We start from the raw sequence: 25410 nt of genomic DNA, 5'->3' as shown, positions 1-25410 counted from the left end.
ATCTATTTTATTATTACAACAGTGGCAATGAGGTAAAATAAAGTTAGCAAGAATGAGTAGTCCATCTCATTAAGTTAGTTTGATGAAGGAAAGATCATTTTTCAGAGAATCTTGCATCTTGCTTTGGCTTCAAACTGCTGGGCTTCAGGTCACATGTTTGACATTTTACATTAGGGGGATCTAAAAATAGAAAATCCTTCTATTCTGTGGTGCTATAATAGGCTTTTGTTCAAAAACAAAACAGCCTTTGTGTGTCACGTTGCTGATGCTGTCTGCTCAACCTCTTTTCTTTCTTTGTCCATATGCCCAGTATATCAACGGGAGGTAAAAAGAAGTTTCATACCTTGAATAACAAATAATCAATGGATCTGAAGGTTGTGAGTGGAGGAATCACAGAACTGAAACTGGTGTCATGCCCTGTACCAAAAGGAAGTGATGGTAGGTGGAAACATTTGTCGCACATCAATTGACCACAGGCTGTGTTCTGGCCTCAAATAAACAATGCTGAACCATTTTGTAGGATAAGATCAAAGCAGAGTTTGAACTGTTGACATTAGAAGAAATAAGGTACAACCCATCTGGTTCAAGACAAGAAATATTCTCTAGTCTGTGGCAGACAGCTAAAAAATTGTTATAGAACATGGAACAGTACACCACAGGAACAGACCCTTCAGCCCACGATGTTGTGCTGAACTAATTAAACTAGTAACTCACCCAACTAAACTAACCCCTTCTCCCTGCACAATGTCCATATCATTCCATTCTCTGCACATTCATGTGCCTAAGAGCCTCTTAAACACCTCTATCGTATTTGCCTCCATTACCACAGCTGGCAGTGCATTCCAGGCACTCATCCCTGAGTAAAAAAAACGTGCCCCATACATCTCCTTTGAACTTGCCTCTTCTCACCTTAAGTGCATGCCCTTTAGATCATTGTTCACAAGTTATTTTTTAATGGGACCTCATTGAAAATCATTTAAAAGCAAAATACTGCAGCTGCTTCAAATCTGTAATAAAAACAAAAAGATTGGAAATACTCACCAGGTCAGGCAGCATGTTTCTTGAAAACAATGGAGAGTATTACATTTTGCAGTCGGGAGTCAATGTAGGTCGGCAAATGCAGAGTTGAATCAATAATCCAAATTAGGGCATGGGCAAGTATTGTTGCAGATGGCTACCCTGGAATAGGTAAGGCTAATGGTAACAAAGACAAGAATGAACATTTCAATAGCAAACTTTGAAAGAGTGCGACTCCAGTTCACTTTTGTCAAAAATAATTCTGCTTATCCACTGATGTGTGATGGACAAACCTTCTGGTAATTTATAGACAGAGGAGGTAGAGAATTTGGTGCAAAATACATTTTAGTAATTCAGTTTATTAAAGAAAAAAGCACAATGCTTTGACGAAAGGTCATTGACCTGAAACATTAGCTCAGTTTCTCTCTCCGCAGATGCTGAAAAACTTGGTGAATATTTCCAACGTTTTTCTTTTATTTCAGATTTCCAGCATCTGCAGTTTTATCTTCTTTTTGACAGTGTTTCCTGGAAGAAAACGGATTTAACTATGATGCTGCATCACCACCGTAGTATTCATGGTCAGCTATTAGAAACAAAACAATACAAAATTAATGGATTGCAGTAGCCCACTCACTCTCTAGCCTCTAGAGAGCAGTGGATGACAACATACACAAATCTAACATTAACACTGTAGAATAGGGAAACATTTATGAATCTGTCCAGGATGGAATTTTCAAACTTTTACTATGTGAAAGTTTAATGAATGCAGCTGTATTTCATTAGTTCCTTTCAAAACGACGTCAGAAATGAAAGTCACATTTTATTTGTTCAAGACCCTTAAAGATAAGTTGTTGCATTTCTCCTTGTTTGATTCTTGGCAGAGAATTTACAGTGCAGAACTACTTTGAAACAGAAGCGATTCAACAATTGTTAACTCAATTTTGTGGGTTTCAAGTTTTAGTCTGTTTACCCTGTTGAATGTATTTGGACTTTGGCCATGATGAAGGGTCTCAGCCTGAAATATCAACTGTTCATTTCCCTTCATAGATGCTGCCTGACCTGCTGAGTTCCTCCAACATTTTGTGTTTGCTGCTCTGGAATAAAATAACCTTAATGAGCTGATTTGTGCATATGTCAGAATTTGCCAGCACATTTTTATCATTCTGTCAAACTTCTCTGCATTGAATGGAGCCCTGCATCATTACTAGGGAACTGACCCAGTGGGCAGGTAGACTGAAGTTTAGCCTATCCATGGCAAGAACAAAATGGCCATAAACTGCATTGGTAGTTAGAGGTACTGTTAGCACATTAATCACATTACATGTGCTGGAAGAAGTTTAAAGTTTAAGGTAAAAGAAAGGAGTTTTTAAAGGGGGTCTGAGGGGGAAGTTACATTTTTAGTTTACACACAGAGTGGTTGATATCTGGAGCTCATTTTCAGAGGTGGTAGTGGAACTAGTTACAATCCCAAGTCATCCCGAGCTCCCAGTTGCAGACCATTTCAACTCCCCTTCCCATTCCCACAAAGACCTGTCCATCATTGGCCTTCTCTGGAGGAGCAACACCTTATATTCTGCCTAGGTAGTCTGCAACCCATTGGAATGAATATTGAGTTTTCCAATTTTAGGTAAACACCCCTCCCCCCCTCCATTTTCTTTTTCTTCCCCCTCTTCCCCCAACCCCCCTCTCTTTGAACCTCTGGTCTTCCCATTTTTGACCCCCTTCCCACTGTCCCCTCAGCCTCCCTTCACCCATCTTTGTCCCCTTCCCCCTCCCTCCTCCCCCCAATCTGGTTCCAACTGTCGTTCGCCTCTCTCTTCTCCTCTAATGGTTCCCATTCTCAGCTCCTTTACTTATCTGAATCCAGCTCTGGTGTTCCTGCTTATCTCCCTCCAGCAGCTGTCTCCCATCTTCATACTCCCCTCCCCACCTTGCTCTATCTGCTGTTTTTAATTCATTCTCTCTCTCTCTCTCTCTCTCTCTCTCTCTCTCTCTCTCTCTCTCCCTCTCTCCCTCCCTCCCTCCCTCTATCATTCACCTGCTACAGTCTTCCAACTCCACCCCCGCTCCCCTCCCCTACCTGGCACTACCTGCCTGTCATCTCACACCCCTCCTCAATCCACCAATCACCTCTGAATCCTTTCATTCATATTCATTCCAACTCTCTGAAAAACACTAGGGTACTCTTGGTACAACTGGAGAGTCAAGATACAAATCCGATCAAGGGAAAACAACTTTCAGAAGAGTAATAAAAGCCTCACGTACTGCAGTCATCATTTTGATGTGGTACATGCAGTGTCAATCTTGCTTTAATCCAACATTTGCTGGGGTCAGTGCAAAAACATAAGAAAAATGTTGTGCTGCTCCACATGTTTAGCTGAGGCACATTTGCAACCTCACAAACAAATCAGCCAAGTGGAATCCATTACTTGATTGAAATCGCACAACCACTTGTGTGAGCTCTGTCTTTTTCCCCCTAATGTGCCTTGTTACAAAATCTTCACTATGAATATAGAGATTTGGGCTTTTTCCTGATACCACATTCATAATCCTTGCCACTGTAAATGCCATCTCTGCTTAAAACCAGAAGCTGTCAAACATCCTGCAATTAGTATTCATTTTCCATCAAGCACAACTCCAGTGTTGGTTCGATGATATAATCTGGCACTTCCATTAAACCAGCAGGAGAAATAATATTTTCCAATGACACTTATCCATTCAAACCTTATTCAGTGTAACAATGGGGACAATTTCATTGCATGCATAAATGGCAGAACTCTGGAAAGATTCCAAAAGGGAAAAGCTGCCAGTTTCCTGCTCCAGTTAGGAAAATACATTGGAAAAACCATCGATGATTGATGTAACGCTACATACAAAAACACAACACATACAAAGTAAAAGGCAGACCATTTTCCATAACTAGAGGAATTTACTAATCCACATATTTTACTGATAAGACATATTTGTTAATTTTTATTTTCTTACACTCTAAATCAATGATTTTATTTGCATAAAAATAAATGTGTTGATTAAATGCTTCTTGGAGCAAGATTTCAGTTAATTAGAACTTGTCAGACTCTTTGCAAGGTCTATAATCTCTGCTAATGCTAAGTGTGGATCATAATGAAAATCTGCGTTATTGTGATGACGTTACCACACGAGACAAGATGGTTGATTGGGAGAGGCAGACAACTGAAAATTAAAGACATCATATTTCAGCTTGTTCCAAAGGAATACTGCATTTATTTGTGCAGAAACAACAGTAAAGATTAGCGAGGCAAATCAGTACAGGAGGAGTGACCTAGCATCAGTCTGTACTCATTAATATAATAATAGTGTTTTTCGGCATCCACATTTACACAGAAATAGTTCTTACTTCACTTATGTTCATAGCCAGAGACAAGAAGCATATTAGTTCCAATAATTACAACCATTTCAAAGCATCTCTGAACCTGATCAAGCACAGGAAACAACCCAAGCAATACCAGTTTTAAGAGGTTGCTGCAAAGCTCTACTACACCAAAAACAAAAATATATACAAAATGTTGCTAAATGACCAATGATTTAGAAATTGTGCTTTTTTGGAAAAAAAAGCACAAGGCTAGCATAAACATCCCCTTTAACAGTTTAAACCAGACTTTTTTCTAATATTTATAGCAGAGTTAGTAGCCCCACCCTGATAAGACAAGTTATAAGGGGGTGTGGTAATAATACCAGCCAGAGTTCCGGACTATTCATCCAGAGACACAAGTTGGAATCCCCGCACGGCAGCATTAGAATTTAAATTCAGGTAATTAAATTAATCTGGAAATTAAAATAGAAAGTCAACCTCAGTAAGAGTAGCCATGAAATTACCAGATTGTTGTAAAAACCCATCTGGTTTATCAGTGTCCCTCAGGGAAAGAGATCTGCCCACCCTTATCCTGACAGGCTCATAAGTGACTCCAGACCCACTAATTTATTTAACTCTTAACTACCTCCATAGTTCAGGAACAATTTAGGGAAGGAACAGTATTGCCAATGATATCCACATCCTCTGTAGAGGATAAGAGAATTGACCTGTTGATGCTTATGGTTACAGATGGCCTCTCTAACACTGTGACATCAACATAGAAAGAGAAACAGAGACAGAAATACACAGAGACTAAGAGATAAAGGGAAAGAGACAGACAGACAGAAAGGATTAAGTGGGTGAAGATCACTGGGACTGCATTACTTTATGGGACTTGTACCTAAGCAACAGAGCCAGAACAATCTCCCCTCCCACCTCCAGCCAGCCAACCAGACACTGCTGGACCAGACAATTTTTCAGATCAAAAACACTATGATGCTGGAGGAACTCGGCAGGCCAGGCAGCGTCCATGGAGAAAAGCAGGTGGTCAATGTTTCAGGTCAGGACCCTTCAGCATCAGTCCTGAAGAAGGGTGCTGCAATCCTGAAGCATCAGTGTTCTTCATCTAGATTGCAGCATCTGCAGTCCTTTGTTTTTGTTTCTCTAATTTTTCAGATCACCTTGATTTCAATTCAGACCTTAGGAAATGGGTCACACTGCCATACCTGGAACACTGCAGTAATAGAGTGACTTACAGACCATTCATGCACCACTGGAAATTTGTAATGTGCCATCCAGGGACCTCCAAAACAGAAACCAAAATAAAAATTGTAACCTGCATGATTAAAGTGGAAAGTACTAAGTTTTCACTAATGTTTCATTTTCATAGGAATTGAATTACAAGGCATGGTGGCACAGCAAGTAGAGCTGCTGCCTCTCAGTTTCAGTGACCCGGGTTCATTCTTAACCTCTTATGCTGGCTGTGTGGAGTTTGCATGTCCTCCCTGTGACTGAGTGTTTCCTCCAAGTGCTCTAGTTTCCTTCCAAAGACTTGTGGGTTGGTAGGTTAATTGACCACTAAAATTATCTAGGTAGTGGAAATTGGGGGGAAGTTGACAGGAATAAAACAGAATTAGTGCAAAATAAGCATTTGATAGTTTGCAGGGATTCAGAGACCCAGAGAGTCTGTTTCTGTACTGCATGATTCAAGGAGCATATCCTTACGATTAGAGCTAATATGTCCAGAATTGGTGTTAGGAAGAACTTTCCTTCTTACAAAATACAGGGACAGTACATAGGCCTGGCAATCCTTCTCTGGTTCCCCTATTCTTTCCTAAAACTCTTTTAAAATATTTATCTCCCACACATGCTCAATGTTCACCAGATTTCACTGGTCACCACACCTTGCAATCTGAAATTGCAATTCTAAAATTGGGTTGTTAGGAAGACGTATGGAGTGTTGGCCTTCATTAGTCAAGGTATTGAGTTCAAGAGCCGTGAGGTAATGTTGCAGCTCTACAGAACTCTGGTTAGACCACACTTGGAGTATTGTGTTCAGTTCTGGCCGCCTCATTATAGGAAAAATGTGGAATCTTTAGAGAGTGTGCAGAGGAGACTTACCAAGATGTTGCCTGGATTGGAGAGCATGTCTTATGAGGATAGGTTGAGTGAGCTAGGGCTTTTCTCTTTGAAGGAGGAGGAGGATGAGGGGTGACTTGATAGAGGTATACAAGATGATAGATCATAGAGGAATAGATCGAGTGAATATTCAGACTTTTTCCCAGGGTGACAATGGCTAACACGAGGGGACATAATTTTAAGGTGGTTGGAGGAAGTTATAAGGGGGATGTCGGGGGCAAGTTTTTTTTTTAAAAAGAGTGGTGGGTGCATGGAACACACTACCTGCAGAGGTTGTGGGGGCAGATACATTAGGGACATTTAAAAGACTCTTAGATAGACACATGAATGATAGAGAAATGGGGGCTATGTGGGAGGGAAGGGTTAGATAGATCTTAGAGTAGGATAAAATGTCAGAACATTGTGGGACGAAGGGCCTGTACTGTGCTGTAATGTTCTATGTAAAATTTGTTTTAATCCTTCTGTCACACACAATGAAACAGAATCCATCATGCCCATTTGCCTCAAGGCTGTTTTTCCTCACTCAGTTTGAACTTTATACTTATTTTTCTATCAGTTTTGTCATATTTTCAACCTGAGTTTTATTCTGAACCTAAACTATTATGAATTTGAGCTAATCTCTGTTAATTTGGCCTGAATTATCAGCCACCCTGGGTCTGAAATACTATCTACAGCTCAATTTATTCTTTCAGCATAGACTCGAGGTCAAATGCAGCCTGTCCCAGTTATTATGGCATCTTTCTCTTCTGCGATATGGACCCCTTCTTGGAATTAGTGTAGTCATGACATTAAATGTATTATATAAAAACATTAGTGCAGTTTAAGAGCTTGATAGTTGTATACGTGAAGGGATTTTGTGGGTGGATGACAGAAAGAATAAATGTCAAACTACGTTAGCACCCTAGATCACAAATGAAGTTTTCAATAAAGGTTCATAGTAACACCTGACCATCAAATGAAAATGAGTTTCCTCACATTTATTCAAACATCACAAATTATATACAAGTAATATTTTAATAGACTACAAATTTGTCATACAAACATTAAGCTGCAAACTATAAGTCAATGCACTATGTTATTGTTCACAAAAAATAAATACGCTCGTGCAAAAAAAATGCAAAGTAGCTGCATTATAAACAAGGTCAAGTAGATCACTACAACATTGAAGGTGGTAACTAAAAGCCTGTATATCTCAATCTAGAAGCTCTAAAGTGTTTTTTTTCACTGATAACCTCAATCAACATTTGAGTTTTCCTAATCTGCTCAAAACATGACTTTTTTTTCCCTCCTACAAGTGCTCTGATCATATTTTTATTTCCATCTTTATTTTTCTCCTTCCCGGTCCCCATCAACAAAAGAAAAACTCTATTGTTCACGATCTTGGCTTTCAACCCAGTTACCCTTTAAATTGTGAGATCTGCAACATCAGGTGCAACAAGTTTAATCATGAATTATAAAAAACAGACCATGCTCTTCCATTCCTTTGTGTTAATGTCAAGATAAACAAAAAGAAAAAACACAGCTTGGACTGTAAATTCAATTTTTTTTTAAAAAAGGGCAATCAGAAAGCAGCAACAATTGATTCTTCATTCTTCTACATTTAATACTTTCCAACCATAATTCTGTAATTAACAAAATGCTAACCTACCTTCCAACAAACAAAACAAAATCTCAGAAGACCTCAAGATTTAATTTAATTTGCACCATCAGTTGGACTTTAGTTCAAACATTTCATTCTTAATGGTTCCTCTGCATTATTTTCACTATTTGGTAGTTATACATTAATTTGGAGTCTTGCACTTCTAAAAGTTGTGATGGTGGCGAACAACATCTGCAGTAAATAACAAAGTTCTGAGTAATTAAATATTTTAGTATGTAATATTCTTTTAATATCTACATTTTATTTGCCTATGAACTACAAAGCAGCCACTAGTGTCCACACTGTCGACACATTACTAATGCCTTCCATATGTAGGCAAACTTGTCTTCAATATCTACTAAATATGAATATTCTAAATTACCTTCATTCACGTACATTTATTACTTCTTGGTTTAAACCTTTGCAATAATGAATCAAAAAAAAGTGAAAATAAAAATGCGGAATTCTCAGAAATCCAATGCACATGTTACAAGCTACAAATCCTGGTACTTTCTCTACAAACCAATCAAAGCTTCATTTCTGCAGATCATCTTTGGAGTTCTTGAACTAATTAGTCCAATTTTGTGTTTCCAATTTCTTGCAGATTTAGTCTTGACACGTTTCAAGCTCTGGAGTAAGTTGTACAGCTAGCCATCAGCAACATCCCAGAACATCAACCCATTTCATCTTTAGAGAGCCTTTCAGAACTAAATTTTAAACTGCTGTATAGTGCAAGATTTTACCCAACATCTGGAGATGATGAATGCAAGATCAAGTACCGGACAAATCACCCTTGGTAATTTTATGCAATAGGACTAAAAATCCCATTGTTCAAGTTCATTAGCTTTGCTATCAATTTTGGTATCTTGCATGAAAAAAAATTCTCCTGTAAATTGAGTTAGAGTTTAGGAAACAGCATTTTTGATATTCAGTAGCAGCTAAGGACTACAGAAGGTGCAATACAGATTCAATTATTAAAACAATGAATTAATCATCCTGATTTTAATAATTTGGATCTACATTTCATCCATTTTATCATTTTGTTCTGATGCAAGGTCACTGACCCAAAACAATAACCCAGTTTTGCTCTCCACTGTTCTTTGGCCTGCTGAGAGTGTTCCAACAATTTTCTCAACGTTGTTGGTATTTTGCTTTTGTTATTATTTTAGGTGTCACATACAATACAAATCAATGCATGCATTCCAGTCTAGTCCACATCATCTACTTTTCAGCAAGACAGCTCAGTGTGCAGCTTGAATCAAGGCATCTTTACTTACTGAAGCTTCAGAGGGAAAAATCATAAGACTCGGGGGGGGGGGGGGGTTGGGGTGGGGGGTAGGCTCACCTTACCCTCTCTCACAGCCACAGAAAACTAAATCGAAAGGTTCAATATGAAAAAAAACTAAAACACATCACACACATTTCTTGCCCCCCCTCCCAAAAAATGCCCACACATGATTTTATTGCTGAACTGCCCCTCAAAACATCAACTTCAGTTAAATAGTTATCACTTTTGCACACAGCAGAACTGCTAGCTTGGAAGATCTAAAAAAGTTAAAGTTTAAAAATTGAAACAAATGATATTTTATTATAACAAAATATTTTCAGTCCTTTTAAGCATTGCATTGGAATAAACAAGGCAAATTAAGTCTTACAATTAGCACCAAGTAGATTCTATTGAGATTGGAGTGATATTTCTAAGTGCTTTTTAGCAATTTTCTTGTGTTTAAACCTAACAGCACTGCACTCAAAGCAAGCATCACCTGCAACTATTACTACTTAGTGGTGATCTGCAGCTCAAATGTAGTTCAAAATATCAAGTTCAAATGCACAAAATAAAATTGCAATAACCATAGTGTGAACATAGAAATACAACTTTAACCTTCACAATAAAAAAAAATGCACACTAGTCTTTTATCAAATCATAAGACTTAAATATTGCAGCATACAAAATGTAAATAATCTTCTAAAATAGGAATAAATCAGTTGTGACATTTCCACACTTCCAGGATTGATTTTTTTTTACAATTACTTACATTCTTTGATAAAAATGTTTAACATTAACTACTTGACAAAATTATTTTCAAAGTATCACAGGTAATGGAGGAGGACAATATGGCAGTCTGACATGCAGTGAAACTGGATTTTAAAAGACCACATGACTGTACTTTTAAGTGACTGTGCTTGCTTTTTGAATAAAGAATAAATAGATATTTTTCATGATTGTAGCAGTGAAATGTTAATATTCCACCAGGTTCCTGGTCTGGATTGACCTTCTGTCCAATGAAAGACTGCCCTTCTTTTCCCAGCATTACTTCAGGATGCAAGCAGTGGATTCAATGGTCAGTAAACTAGTTCAGTTCTTGGCTTCTTGCTGCTTTTCCTCTTCCTCGGTTTTGAAGAAGAGTAGTGGAAACATTCCTAGGATGCAACCAATGGTCACACCTATAACTTTTCCCTAAAAAGTGAAATTTAAGATATTTAAAGTAACGTATAGCTTGATCAGAAAGTGATTTAATTCACATTTCCAAAGAAACTTCATCACATAAGTGGGGTCAATCTCCCACGTAAAAGCTCACAGCCCCTTCATCCTGACATAGAACCGTTGCTGGAAATATTTTCTCTATCTCTGTCCACACATACCTTGTTAGCTTCATTAGTCAAATGTCAAATAGAATGAATTCAAGATTAGAACTTAACCTTTTATCTTCAATTGCACACTTATTAACTGGTTTAGGAGGAGGCATTTTCCCCTTTTTAAAAAGGGAATAATAAATTAAGTTCTGTAACTGAAGAACTTTTCAAACTGATAAATAATAGAATAATAATTTAAAGAGCCCCTTATAACCTTCAGGATGTCCAAAGCACAACTAAACTGATGAATTGCTTCTGAAACAGTTATGCTTACTATTCCACATTCAGGTCTTGGTTGTGTTCCTGATTTTCCAGGATTACTTCACAACACATGCATCAGAATCAACAATTGTGTAGCCAAACATAGCCCAGTAACTCAATCCATATCCTGTTGCTGAATTAGTGTCCACATCACAACATGCCCTTCTAACTATTTTAAAGTCATCAGCAAGAACACCCTTATAAGTTGTGCAAAGGCAGAATGAGTTGGATCATACATGGTTCTTCTTCAGTGCACAGAGAATATGTGGAGGAGAGGACAGGCATGTGGAATTCTGCCACTGTGCTGCTCTGTTGGATGCTATAGTGGTGGAACACATCTCTAGCTCCAGTACTGTTTGTCTGGAGTTTGCACGTTCTCCATGACCGTGGGTTTCCTCCAGAGACTTCAGTTTTCTCCCACATCCCAAAGACCTGCAGATTGGTGGGTTAATTGCTCACTATAAATTGCTCCTGGTATGTAAGTGAATGGCAGAATCTGGGGTGTGGGGGAAGTTGGTGAGAATAAAATGGATACATGTAGGATTAGTGTAAATGGGTGCTTGATGGCCAACAGACTCACTGGGCTGAAGGGCCTGTTTCTGTTTTATGCGACTATTCAAACAAGAGCTGCAAAATGGCTTGGGCAGAAACTGCCCCCACAATTGTTAGCTAGGTGCTTTCTGATGCTCATCAGCAGAAAGATGGCCTCCTGGACCAAGGGTATCAAATGGGTAATTTTCCTGATTTTTTGGTCCCTTTAAATGACATCTGTTGTCATCTGTTATTTTTTACCTTCTCCAGGAGATAAGACTCCAGTTGCAGAGTGTATTTATTCAGACGTCACTGCCAAGAAGCTGAATAGCTGCTATGTATGCAGATAAATGGGACTAATTAACATTTTGTTCAGGAATCCACTGCAGTGAAATTCAGAAGCATGAGGTCCAAGGTGACCTGTGCTCCTGAAGAGGCCTTACATGATCAAAGGCCTTCCCTAGGTGCACATGACCTAGGCAAGCACAGGTGCAGATTCCAGGGAAGAGGCAGCCAGATATAGGGCAAAAATTGGCTGCCAGCATTCAGTGTGGAAAAGATGGGTTGGGGTCAGATAGGTGGTTAGGGGTACATCAGAAGCTGGGATGGGGTAGGACCCCACTCCCACCCAATAAAGAATTGGGTTAAAACATTACTCAGAGCAGCCTGCTTTATCAGATTCCATAGGTGGACACTTGCTTACATACAGTGAAGGTCTGCTTTGATATGAAGGGTCTCTCACCTGTTCATGGGTCATGCAAGCAATGGAGATCCTGGCATCAGTCATGAATTCCACACGTCAGCACAACAGACACAGACTTCGAGAGAAGCCAGACTACTTGCAATGAATGTCAAAACTGAACCATGCAGTGTGCAAAGGGAGTGCTACATTATTCAATTTTTAAGCAAACAAATATACAGGCAATTACAATAGATTTACACCTGTCATTTTTCATCTCTTTTAATGCTCATTCATCATGTTGACAAGCTACAATATTATTTTCAAGACTGGACAACACTTCCACTTGATCAATATTTAAGAAACAGTTAAAACAAATCTGATTTACCAGGGTGATTAAACATCAACATCTTTGATGACTATCACATCCAGGAGAAGTTTCAAGAACAAAATTAGGGCCTATGCAAGTCACCCATTGATTTGAAGGAAGCCCAGTGAGAGATTCTGGCTTCAATTTAATAAAGAGCATTCCAGCCACGATCTAACCTTAAGTCAAGTTCAGCAGTGTAATGCACTGTGTTGCAGTCACTAACAATCTCACTGTTCTGTGGAAGCTGTGCTATTTCAGGTGCCGGAGAGAGGGAGGCTGCATAATACAAGGCAAAGTATAAGTATTTGTATGATACAAATTCAAACAATTGGAACAAAAGACTTTCTTGGTATTAACACAAAGCTCCTGAATCTGACAGCAGCAGACTGAACCTGGAAGGCGAAACTGAACAGACCATTTTGTGCACTGCTGCCTAACTCAAGCTGACTGTGATCTCAGCAGATCTCATTTTCCAAGAGGATAGCTGTCAAAAAAAAAAATCCCACATCTCTCTCTCTCAGAATCTTGAAAAAAGCCAACCGGGGAATAGGAGAGAAGCTTGATCACCTCAAAGGGTGCATGTTTCAATTTCTATTATTTTAAAATGGGTGTCAGCACTTGTACTCAATAATCTCACTATTTCTGACTATTCCATTTATAAATTTCCAACAAGTCATTCATCTATATCCTTTCCCCTTCCTCTTCTCATTGACTTTTACCCTCTTGACAAGATCTGGAACAGAGATTTAAAGAGTCAGTAACATTCATCTGTGAGAATACACAGAAGTGACGATACTGATTTTTGTACCTCATAAGAAACACTCTTCAAAATAAATCCAAGGAAGATCTGGGGCAAGAGGAAAAGTGGTTCTGGCTTTATTACACCAATCAATACCACAAGACCAGCCAATGACAGCCCTGGTATTCAATACTACATCACAACAATAGAAAAAAAACAATCTATGACTGCAGTCCTTCGAGCAAATTGGATTTCAGAGCCATGCGTGTCACAACCACCATGATAATTCCTGAACACAGAATTCCTAACCACAAGGATAGCTAATGTCTTTTTCACGCTTTTAACCACTTTAGTGTATGTTTAAATTACAAAAAGTAACCTTTAATATTGAATAATTCAATTTCAAAAAATAATTCATGCTTAACAGTTTTTAAACATTGTGAATGTCAAATCCATTCAGATGTGTGAAGTCTTGACAGTTTAAATCCTGAGGGGTAAAACAATAATCTGTGGACCAGATGGCACAAATCAGAATACAGGAGAAGGGTTCAGAGGAGATTCACTAGAACGTTGCCTGGGATGGAGTGTTTCAGTGAAGAGAAGGAGAGGGGATAGGCTGCATTTATTTTCCTTGGAGCAGAGGAAGCTGAGGGGTACCTGCTGGAAGTATAGAAAATTATGAGGGTATTGGTAGACTAGATGGTAAATTAGTTTTCCCCATAGCAGACAGGTCTAAAACTGGAGGGTACAAACTTAAAGTAAAGGGTACAAGGTTTTGAGGGGAATCGAGATGGAATTTTTTCCCACCCCAAGAATGGCTGGAATTAGGAATACACTGTATGAGGGGTTGGTGGAGGCACAGACTGACATCATTTAAGAGGAATCTAGACAAGCACTTTAAGTGCCAAGGTTCAAGTCTACAGACCAAGCGTTGGTACAGGCAGCCCTCAAGTTGTGACAGGGTTCCATTCTCAAGAATGGTGCGCAAGTCGGAAATGAACAAAAACAGTGTGGGGGAGAGGGTCACAGAAATAACTATGACAGGAGAGTGAGCAGGCACAGGAAGAGCAGCCTCCAGGTGGCCTCCCTGACCCAGGGAGTGAGTGAGTGAGTGAGTCTGCGCAACTCAATTCAGCCCGATTGTTGCACTTCAAGTGGTGGTGGTGGGGGTGGTTAGGAGAGAAGGCACATGGAAATGCCCCATTCCATTCCCACTCAGAAGATGTCTGCAGCAGCCAGCAAATTCATTCATACGGTCTGCTAAACACTTGTCCATATGTACAGGCTGTCCATAATTTGGGTGTTTGCAACCTGAGGATTACCTGTAAATATGTTTAGTACAAATGATTTTAATGGTGGATCCAGGGGGCTTTTTCTGTGGTCTATAACTCTAACATATAATAATTAAAGTATATAATTATTTCCTTCCCCCAAAAAGGGGCATCTCACTGTACAAGGTAATGTGGGTCTCAGGGTATAAATAAACAATAGTTCTCCCTCTTAAATGAACACCAGCAACAAGCAGCATTCTTTATTAATATTCAATTTACTTCAGTATACCCCAAAACATTGTCATCCAAGGACACCCATTTACCTAAATTCTGATGTGCAATTTGCACTTGACACGTTTTGAACTGAAGTTCATGTATTGGGGAGTGATGCAAGCTTATAAGCTGATCACCAACATTGAGGAAAAGGGGCTGAACCCATGTGGGATAATGGCAGGAGCACCTGAAACCATAAATACTCACCAGCTGCGAGCTCAGTCGAGTTTGCCACATATCAGCCTGTTTAGGGTTTAGATCAGGACTTGGTAGTCCCAGCCTTGATGCAAGAGCCTCGACATACCCTGCAAGTCTGGAAGACGAAAAGTTAAATCAATCAGTTTTACTTACACTTTACGAACATTTCTTCATAATAATCCAATATACTGTTGGGAAAAGAATGCACCAGGGAACCAGCACCCCAGACTTTGCTGCTGATTTGTAAATGAGTCTCACAGATGTACACAGGTACAATTATGCTTCTGGAATGAGTGGGTTGTTTTATGACGAAAGGTTGGACAGGTAAGGTTTTTATCTACTGGAGTTTAGAAAAGAGGTAACATGCCTGAAAAATACAAGATCCTGAGGGGTCTTGGCAGAGTGGATGTGGAGAGGATGTTTCCTCTTGTGGGAAAATGTAGAACTATTGGTTACTGGTTAAAATATAAGAGGTCACCCATTTAAGAGTTTTTTTTCCCCCCTTTTCTCAAGATATGACTGTCTTTGCAATTCTTTTTTCTCTCTCCTCCTCCACCCCCCCCCCCCCCCCCAAAGAGAAGTGGAACCAAGGCTTTATTTTACAGCTGGGGTAGAAAGATTCTTGATAAGCGAGGAGAAAAGTTACAATGGAATGCAGAGTTGAGATTACAATCAAATCAGCCAAGATCGTTGCAGATAGGATAGGAGGCTGGAGGGGCTGAGTGACCTGCTTCTGTTCCTAATTTGTTTGTTTAACAATGAGCAGCCTTATTTAAAGCAAGTTTTTGAATGGGTAAGACTATGGTACAGTATGACATCCACAGATAGATTTAATTTTCCAGGTAATTCAAAGTAAACTGATTAAAAAGAGGCTCAGAAACACAGTATTAAATGCTGTACTAAGACAGTCATCAGATATTTCTGCAGCAAAACAAACTCAACCCCATAATGCTTTCATCTTTAGTCTATTGACAGCACAAACCATTTGTACTTTAGTGCAGTATGCAACTGAGCATTCCTTTCAAACATAAACAGAGTTCCCCTCCAAGTCTCATACCATCCTGACTTGGAACTACATCACCATTCCTTTATCTTTGTCAGCTCCCTCCTCCACAATCTTAGCCTGCACTTGAATTTTGTCCGGTGGCACAAGAGTCACCACTAAGCAGAGCTAAAAGTGACTCTGCAAATCCAGATTGACTAAATTCAGAGCCCTAGAGCAGACATACTTAAAGCTGGCCAATCCACCTCTCTCATACCTAGCAATAGGTGCTTTACAGGTGCCAGTATTAGCACTGCTTATCTAGTGGCCCTTTGGATCACTCAGCACTCAATTAAACTTATGTTTATAGGCCTATTTTCCATATGGTTTGAAGAAAATGGAAACTACATTAATACTTTCATTGGCTAAGTGTAAAATCTCCCATGGACATGCAAGCATAAATTGCAGTGAAGCATAAGATGTTGATAAATAGTTGCTTGTTTATCCTTAAGTTTACAAGAAATTGTTAAATTAAATCCAGCGGCTACATGCATGGAATTGTACATTTAATTTCCGCCGCTGTCTGTAAGGAGTTTGTACGTTCTCCCCGTGTCTGCGTGGGTTTCCTCCAGGTGCTCCGGTTTCCTCCCACATTCCAAAGACGTACGGGTTAGGACGTTGTGGGCATGCTATGTTGGCGCCGGAAGTGTGGCGACACTTACGGGCTGCCCCCAGAACACTCTACACAAAAGATCCATTTCACTGTGTTTTGATGTACATGTGACTAATAAAGATACCTAATGGTTAACAGTTCATAAATAATAATTGAAAAGATCTAGACAACAAGACCTTTTCAAAATCAGACTGTTATCGGTTTCAAAATAATTAGTAAGTTGGTTTAACAGTCTTCACCAGGAAGAAACACGAGTTTAATTGGAAAAAGCTATTTTCATGCTTGCAAATACACCATTTATTGCCTAAAGCCTTGATGTTCTCAAAGATAAACATCCAACAACAAAGATTACTACAGCAAGCAGCAGCATTTATTCATTGCTTTAAACATAGAAAGCGCAGTACTCCAAGTTGCACTTCTTTCCTCAAGTTGAGTACAATGCTATAGATGAACCACATCACACTGATAGGAAACTTAGTATTAACTGAATTCTTGATATTTTTCTAATTAACAGTTCTCATATTTAAGATGATGCAAGGTATACTCACCCTAGGCCAGCTACATCAGACACAAGATTACCCAGTGCTGCAGCTGTATTGTTAAGAAAAACAAAAATAATCAGTTGAAATAACAGCACAAGTTTAATGGAAAACTTAACAAATGTGCTCTGCTCCATAAAATAATTAGACTGCCCAGTTTTATTTTTATCTTGACTTGTCCACTGAAGGCATCACCCTGGGGTACAGGTTTATCAGTACTCAGTTTCCTGTGGCATTCTGGATATGCATTTGTACCGAGTGCATCCCAAACCACTTTAGAACCAAAATAAATACTTCTGCAGTGTAGTCACGATTGTGAAGAGGAGTCAACTCACACACAGCTAGTTCACAGAAAGTTGGCCAGATTATCTGTTTCAGTAATATTGATTGAGGGATAGATATTGGCCATAACACCAGAGAACAACTCCCCTGCTCTTCTATAAAAGAGTGCTCTGCACCCAAGAACAGAGGTGGCTTCAGTGTAATATCTCTTCCAACATTTCTGACGTTCAAATTTTCCATTGGAATATCAAACTGGATTTCTGTGCTCAAGTCTCTGGAGTGGACATGAATCACCATCCTTCTGAATCAGAGGGAAGAGTCATTGAGACATCACCCACAGAGAAACGGACCAGTACAGCAGAAGCAAGCTCTGTCCTCTCCTAAACATTCACACACATACACTCTTTGCAGCAGGAGTCCAGGGTTTGCCGTTACAATCTGCCAATTCCTAACCTCAGTAATCCAGGTGCTGGAGCAAACTGTGGGAACCACAGATGTTACTTGTGATCATGTAAATGAGAACCATACTGAGGCCTCCTATTGTGGCAGTGGTAACAGTGTGGGAGCATAGAATGGAAAGGCCATTCTCTGGCTCCACTAAAGAGAGAAGAATAGTATCAGGTGGTGCCTGATGGAATATTCCTGCACTGAGCTGAACAGACATTGCCTGCATCTGCTGTAGTTTAATCACACAAAGCACATGCATGACGGAAGATGTATTTATAAATGACAGCTTTGCAAACATCAGGAGCAGATAGTTCTCGACTCCCCCCCCCCCCCCCCCCCCCCCCCCCCCCCCCCCCCCCCCCCCCCCCCCCCCCCCCCCCCCCCACCCCACCGAATGCCTAATCCTCAAAGCCTACCCGATGAAGGGCTCAGTTCTTTTGAGCCAGATGATGCTGGGCTTGGGTCCTTGGGGACCTCTCAATGCCAGCACAGACCAGGGTCCAGTCTGGGCTTAGTGTCAGGAACCAAGGGACAGAACACCCAAGGGCCACGTCAGGTCTAATCTGTGCCCATGTTCTGATCCAGTTCTAGACCCAGGTATACAGTGCAGGTGTGACAGGTCCAGCAGATCTCAGGAACAGGCAACTAGCAAATACTTTATTATAGTTTCTCACATTTTTAACATTTCAATGTCCATGAGTACAGGAAACAGTTTGGTCCACAGACCCTTGGGAAAACTTGACATTATCCATAACTCGACTAACTATGTCCAATGTTGCACTACATTGCATCAACAAATTTTCCCCAACCTCCATTGACTGATGGTTAAGCAATAATTTTTTTTGTTTTATATCCCATCATGGTCTCATCCCTCCCCACCAAACAACTTATGCCAGTTCTATAATCCTCTGACTCCCACTCCTTTAATTTTATCCTTTACAGCATTCATGATTTTAATTGTCCCTCCCTGACTCAACTTTAAGATCCAACACCTCCCAGAACTCCCATGGCTTCTCCTTTCACCATTAAGACAATCCTTGACATTCCACGTCTGACTAAATTTTAGGTAATCCCCTTCTGAAGTTTGACATTAAATTTCATTCTATGACACTCCTGTGAAGTGTCTTGTGATGTGTTATGTTGTTAAAGTCACCACAGGGATAAAAAAATGTTTTTTCCCTTCCCAAACGTCACTTTTCCAGGCAGTCCTACACCTCATGTTGCAGACCAGAGGTGGCATCTTTTAGAAAAGGTAGATTAATGGAAAGATGATGTACGACTAATTACTGGTCCTCCCCAGCTTATGAGCGCCTGACGTATGTACAGCTTGTTCATACGACTGAGAATTTGAGAGACCAGGGGATGGATCTGCCAGATGCTGTGGCGCTGCAGACATCTTCTGCCATGTGGGAACTCAGTTCGCGGCATTTCTGACTTGCCAACTGTTCAGGGCACGAACAGTTCGCAGGAATGGAACCCCCACCCCATCGTAACCTGGGGACAACCTGTATAGCAAGTTACTCAATGAAATTGGGAAAGAGCAAGAAATTGGGGATGACAGGGAAGAAGAATCAAAAAGGCGCGAACAGAAGAGAAAATGACAAATTAGACACAGGGAAAGCAAGAACGCGAGAGAGAGCGAAGAAAAATCATGCCCAGAAACACTTGATTCTCGGAATCCCAAAGCCGACAGGATGACTTTTCAGCATTGATTGGTACTCAACAGCCAACAAGCCCCATAAAAGTAACTGGAATAAATAATTCATCTGTTTTATTGACCAGTGAATGGTGGCTGGGGGAAATACAGCAAATTATAGTTGACACTGAAACAACCATAAAGTGCCCACTTAAGAGTGGAATTGACTGGTGAACAACTCCTGGATAGCTTCACCCCTCAATTCACTTGTATATAGTTTAGGTACAATGCAAAAAAAGTGTTCTTTTCTGAAGGGTAGTTTGAGGCAGAGTTCTTGAAAAAGTAGAATTTCAGGTTTCTGTTAGTGGAATGCAGCTCGACTTGAAACTACTGTATCAGCAATTTTTGAAACTGAAACAAGTGGAAAAACATTCACAGAATCATTGAAGTATAAACTACAAAATGTTTTTTATATAAATGTAACTAAACTTTTGAAATGTACCGAGAACAGAAGTCTCAAAGAGCTCCCCGAACAAATCTGGGGCAACTGATCACAGCGGAAACTGTCATACAAAAGGAAGATCCTGGCCGTGGGCACCTTGGAAATAATGGATACGGTCAGGGAAAGGATTACACAACAAAGTCATGGTTGAAAAGGCTAAGCCTCTATGTGAATATATAATTCATGGGAAAAAGCTGCCACAGCAAATTGTACATAAAAGTAGTTTTACCCTTGCTCATTTCACCAGCAATCACTTCCAGTGCAATGAACCATCATTAGGAAATTAGCCCAGGTTCAGTTCACCTTCAGGCTGCTGACATGTGCCCAGCCTCCGTCGCGCAGATAATGACATCACTGGTCACCCAACACACGTTTCCTCCATGGCAGAAATTGGGGTTTTGGGAGAAATATCTACAATATTTGGCATTAACTCTCAGACAAGTCATGAGCAGGTCCTGCAGCATTTGGGAATAAGACATCTGCAATGTGACACCCTGGAAACATCCCCCCCCCCCCCCACCTTTCAGTGGCCAGCAGGACATTGAATAATTCACTGGCTGAAGCCTTTTACTTTACAATCACCTGCGAGCTGCATGCAGTGGTCACTGACCCATTGATCTGTTCATAAGCTAGCAGGAGCTTGGAGCCACTCTTGGCTTGGGAGTTGTTTAGGTCACTTCATCGTGTCGTTGGCTGGTTGAGAAGGAAGTGACTCAGACACATTGTAGAGCACTGTGTCCCCCTTCTCCTGTGTTTTCCTCTATGCCTATGGCTCTCATTTCTATCCTTGTATTGAGGCTGCCTTGAGAGCCTTGTTTAAGCACAGGCGCACTTCCCAGTAAGATTTCTGGCAATGATACAACAGCTGCAGGCTTTGTATTGGAGTCCTGACATGAACTACGAGGGTTACGTCCTAGTGCATAAATTTATGTGCCAACTACTGTGCTTTTCACATTTGGCCAATGTTGTGAATTTTTCAGGTCATGGGTGTTTGCACTATGCACGGCACATGCTTAGCTGACCACAGGAGAGTAATCGCCAATCCCCAAGCACAGGTGTCTACATAGCAGTGTGATGACAAAACACAGGTACAATCGTATCCAAAACAAATAAAGGAGGAGATCTGAAATTGTTTGTAACACAATTAGTGCAGCCAAAGGCTTCATAAATAGTTTCTTCTCCAGTCATAAAGAGGCCTGTAACCTCAATAATAAATTAGATCCCCTTTCTATAGCTGTTCCAGGAATCCATTTTTTGTCAAAATGAATTTGTGCATTCTTTAGGGATTGATAAATTTTAAAGTGAAAATAAACCTTTGAAATACACAGTTCTGGAAGGTACAGATAGTAGAGCTGCATCTTCACATCTCCAGCACGCTGGGTTCAATTCTGACCTCTGGTGCTGTCCAGGTGGAGTTTGAACATTCTCCCTGTGACCACTTGGGTTTCCTCCCACATGCCAAAAACATCCAGGTTTGTAGGTTAACTGGCCATTGTAAATTGTCTCTAGATGGTTGGTGGAATTGATGGGAACACAAGGAGAACAGATTACAGGGAAAATTAGTGGGATAATGTGATTACTCTGAGCCAGTGTAACTATTTGGCCTCTTTCTATGCCACAAGGAAAAATAAATCCCAATCTTGTACAAACAATTTGATTGGATCAAAGCCAATTCAGGAATGCTTACCTCCCATAGTAGAAATTCCTAAAATAACTCCAATGGACAACTCTATCTGTGTCCCCTGAAAAACAAAACTACAATTAACATTGCATGAAAAAAAACACAATTGTGAACTCCCACAGCTCTTTTCTTTAGATTAACATTTTAAGATTGCTAAAATATGTTGCATCTCAGAACAAGATATGGCATTGTATCCTTTACTTTGTTGCAGGCTTTGAAATTTTTGGGAGAAATATAACCAGCATTCAATTATCAATTCAAAAATATCATTTTCTTTGCACAAATTTCACCCTGAAACTACACTTACACTTCTGGCAAACCGTAATGAGCTTCTCCAATTCAGCCATCACTGAACTTAAAAAGGAAATCAACTTTCTTTAGCACAATGGGCTAATTTTACCATTGTAACAATGTGAAATTTGCCATAATTACATTGTGAAACTGACAGGCACCTCTGGGTGTGTGTAAGCACAATTAAACTTGGAAATCCAAGTTGCTCAAACAGGAGGGTTTCAGACAAGGGAGTGGTGGTTTCCAATCCTACCTCCAAAATCAGTGAATTGACAAAAACTTCAAGTTGTACAAACTCTTCATGCACAATAATTTGAAAAATGTTGCATGAAGTAGAGAGAATTCTTAATGGCCATAATTACTGGTTAACAAACTCTTGGCCTAAAAAGTAAAACTAAATCTGTGCCCTAAGTTTAAAATATTTCTCCAAGGGAATTTCAAAGTTCAAGGTATTTTGAACTAAAACCTCATTTTCAAAGGCATTATATATTTTTACATTAATTCTACTTCTAAGTTCCCACCTTTATTTCATAGTTTTTCTTTTGGTGGTGAATGTGAGAATTTGAGTTTGATTGGTAGCTTAAATAGTACCATAATTTCACCACTGCAGAGCATCAGGGACGTTGTTGAACACAAATACTGTCACAGAAGCTGCCCATACTCCAGAGATTGCTGGATTTAGTGTGCAATGAGACCAATCCTTCATCATCAACCATTGAATCCAAGCCCTTCAAAGAGCTGCTATTCTATTCAAGATGTTCCTCAAGATACATTTCCATGGAAGCAGAAAAGGGGAGCCAATCCAAGTGAAACACTTATGTTGATCCAGGATTTAGTTTGCCTTCACTCTTTCCCCAGTTTCCTAGTTCTCCTCCTTTCCCGATTCTCAGGAAGGATCTTTGATCTCAAATGTTAACTGTTTCTCTTCCCATAGATACAGCTTAGACTTGCAGAGTGTTTTCTGTTTTTGTCTAGTTTACCTTGATCTGTTAGAAATTTAGTTCTATCTCATCACCATGTTTTGCTTTCCTCATCCCAGCCATCGCTGAATGTGCTTTAAACCAATGCAGTGAGAGACTGCAAAACTGCTCACTGTACATTTTATTTAAGCAAGGCACAGCTGTGCTCAGGAGGTTGCATTTTTTAAAAAAAATTCCTCCAGCTACAAATGTTCTCATTCAAGGTATTTACCTTTTTAATATATGATTAATTTCTTGCTGTACAGCACATTTAAGGTAGTAAAACATCACAAGGAATTAGAGGAACTTCAAATACACCACCAGATAACAAGGAATTATAAGAGCAGATAACTAAAAGCTTGGTGAAAGAGGTAAATTTTAATGGAGGATTAAATCTTAATTGCAGGCATGTGGTGTGCATCCAAAGACTGACCCCTGGGAGATGCACAAATGAGAAATAATCCTCCATTCCATTCCCCAAAAGCTGCAATCTTTGCTCTGCACATGACTGGAAACATCTTAAATGGCACATTCAGTTGAAATACGTGGTCAACTGCTCTGTGATGCAGCATTGTACATTATATTGCTCCTCCACAAAACCCCTTAATTACATAGAATTTGCAAGGTGGTACAGGCTATTTGGGCTAACTTGTCTGTACCGGTGTTATCATGTTACAGGCATGCTTATTTGCATCCCACTTGTTTTAAAACCAACAGCACTTTGCTCCTCTATTTCTTACCAGTGAGATACTTTTTAAAAACAAATTCAAGGATGCAGCAGATACTAAAGCAAAGGAAAAATACTTACAGCAACAATCATTATAGCATTATCCAGGAAGCCAAATCCAATGAAAGGAATTGCACTGTGAAGAAACACTGCAAGATTAAAACAAAATTGTATAAAAGGTTTTTTCCTAAATAATGTCAATTACAGCATAATTATATTATAGCTAATCTAGACTACTCATTACATCCACACCCCCATACACAAAAAATATCAGCATGCAAATCAACTAACTTAAAAGATCTTAATCTTCTCAGAATTGATTTAACACATTTAATCTAGCATCTGAATTATCCAATATGAAAAATAAGCATTCCAATATCGTATATAAATTTAAGTACATTTGCTTTTGTATAATTTTCATTATTTTATAATTTTGTATTCTTTTCATCTTTCCCTGCTTTCATTTCTACTTTGGTAATTCTGTCATGGAAATCTGTGACAGGTCACAATCTAATTGATCATAACACTGAAATACACCAGTAGTATTTGCCTCATTGTCATCTAGGGAATTTGCCTTGGCTCCACATAACTTGCATCTCAAAATCTAGCTTATTAATTATAAAACTCTGACATGTTTTGGCAATTGCATCTAGGATGGGGGTACATTTCTGATAAAATTTATATTGGCATGAAGCTATTAAATTCATCACACAAAAGATTAAATGCAAACTTTTTGAGGAAAGTCAGCAAGAAGAATTAGATTCCAATAAGATGGCAGGATCAATAGTGTTTCGTGCAAAATGCATCAACTCGAGACAATGATTGTTTCATTATAGTCTTTTCAGCAGTTATTTTGTTAGAAAGGGATCTTCAAATTGAGCTCAGAAAATTTTACTACACTGCAATTGATGTGGTACGTGGTCTTCTCTACAAAGGGTAGACAGAATCTAGATTAGGGAACCACTTGGCAAAACACCCGTTCACTCTGCATGGGTCTTTCAGCTTCCGGTTGCCTGTCACATTCATTCTCCACCGCATTTCATCTATGACCTTTACCTCCTACAGTCTTTAAACACAGTTCAATGAAAGGTAAGGGACAGCATTTCATCTTCTGACTCAGGACACCATTGGATCCAACATTGAAATCAACAATTTCAGATAATCAGATCTTTCCAGACTTGTATCTCCCTTCAGGTAATTTCAGATTTCATTCACTGCCTTCTACTTAGATGTTCCCCCCACTCCACACTGTTCCCATCATCTTTCAGTCAGCACTGCCGTACCTTGTGTCATACAATTCCCCCGGGTCTTTCCACAGTCATAGACCTTCCCTTTTGTTCTCTTCATCCATCCTCACTTTCCCTGCAACTTAAAGTTAGTTTTATCTAACTTTTCCCAGTTCTGATGCAAAATCATTCACCCTATTTCTCTCTCTGCAGATACTGCTTGTCCTGCTGACCATCTCCAGCATGTACAGTTTCTATTTCAAAACATTTAGCTGTTATTGCAATAAAAATAAGGGAATGACAGCTGCTGACTTGATTGGAACCTCACCTGACCTATCCCCAACCAGGTATTTGAAAAGAGCAAAATATCACATCTTTAGCTT

The 25410-nt window shown here is 39.6% G+C and overlaps 1 protein-coding gene across 2 annotated transcripts in view; it reads right to left on the bottom strand.

Moving 5' to 3' along the window:
• Positions 1–7438: 7438 nt before the first annotated feature.
• Positions 7439–25410, bottom strand: part of tmem65 (transmembrane protein 65) — a 46604-nt gene continuing 28632 nt past the window's right edge. For both annotated transcript variants that reach the window (XM_052023041.1, XM_052023042.1), the window contains 5 exons: positions 23883–23950; positions 21831–21885; positions 17286–17328; positions 15092–15197; positions 7439–10584 (listed from right to left, as the gene is read on the bottom strand). In XM_052023041.1, the coding sequence (XP_051879001.1) occupies positions 10483–10584; positions 15092–15197; positions 17286–17328; positions 21831–21885; positions 23883–23950 (374 nt within the window). In that variant the 3' untranslated portion in view covers positions 7439–10482. The remainder of the gene's footprint in view (positions 10585–15091; positions 15198–17285; positions 17329–21830; positions 21886–23882; positions 23951–25410) is intronic.

This window comes from Pristis pectinata, chromosome 9 (assembly GCF_009764475.1).
Source record: "Pristis pectinata isolate sPriPec2 chromosome 9, sPriPec2.1.pri, whole genome shotgun sequence".
Lineage (NCBI taxonomy): Eukaryota > Metazoa > Chordata > Chondrichthyes > Rhinopristiformes > Pristidae > Pristis > Pristis pectinata.
Note: the sequence above shows the minus strand (reverse complement) of the source record. Positions and strands in the feature narration are given on the sequence as shown.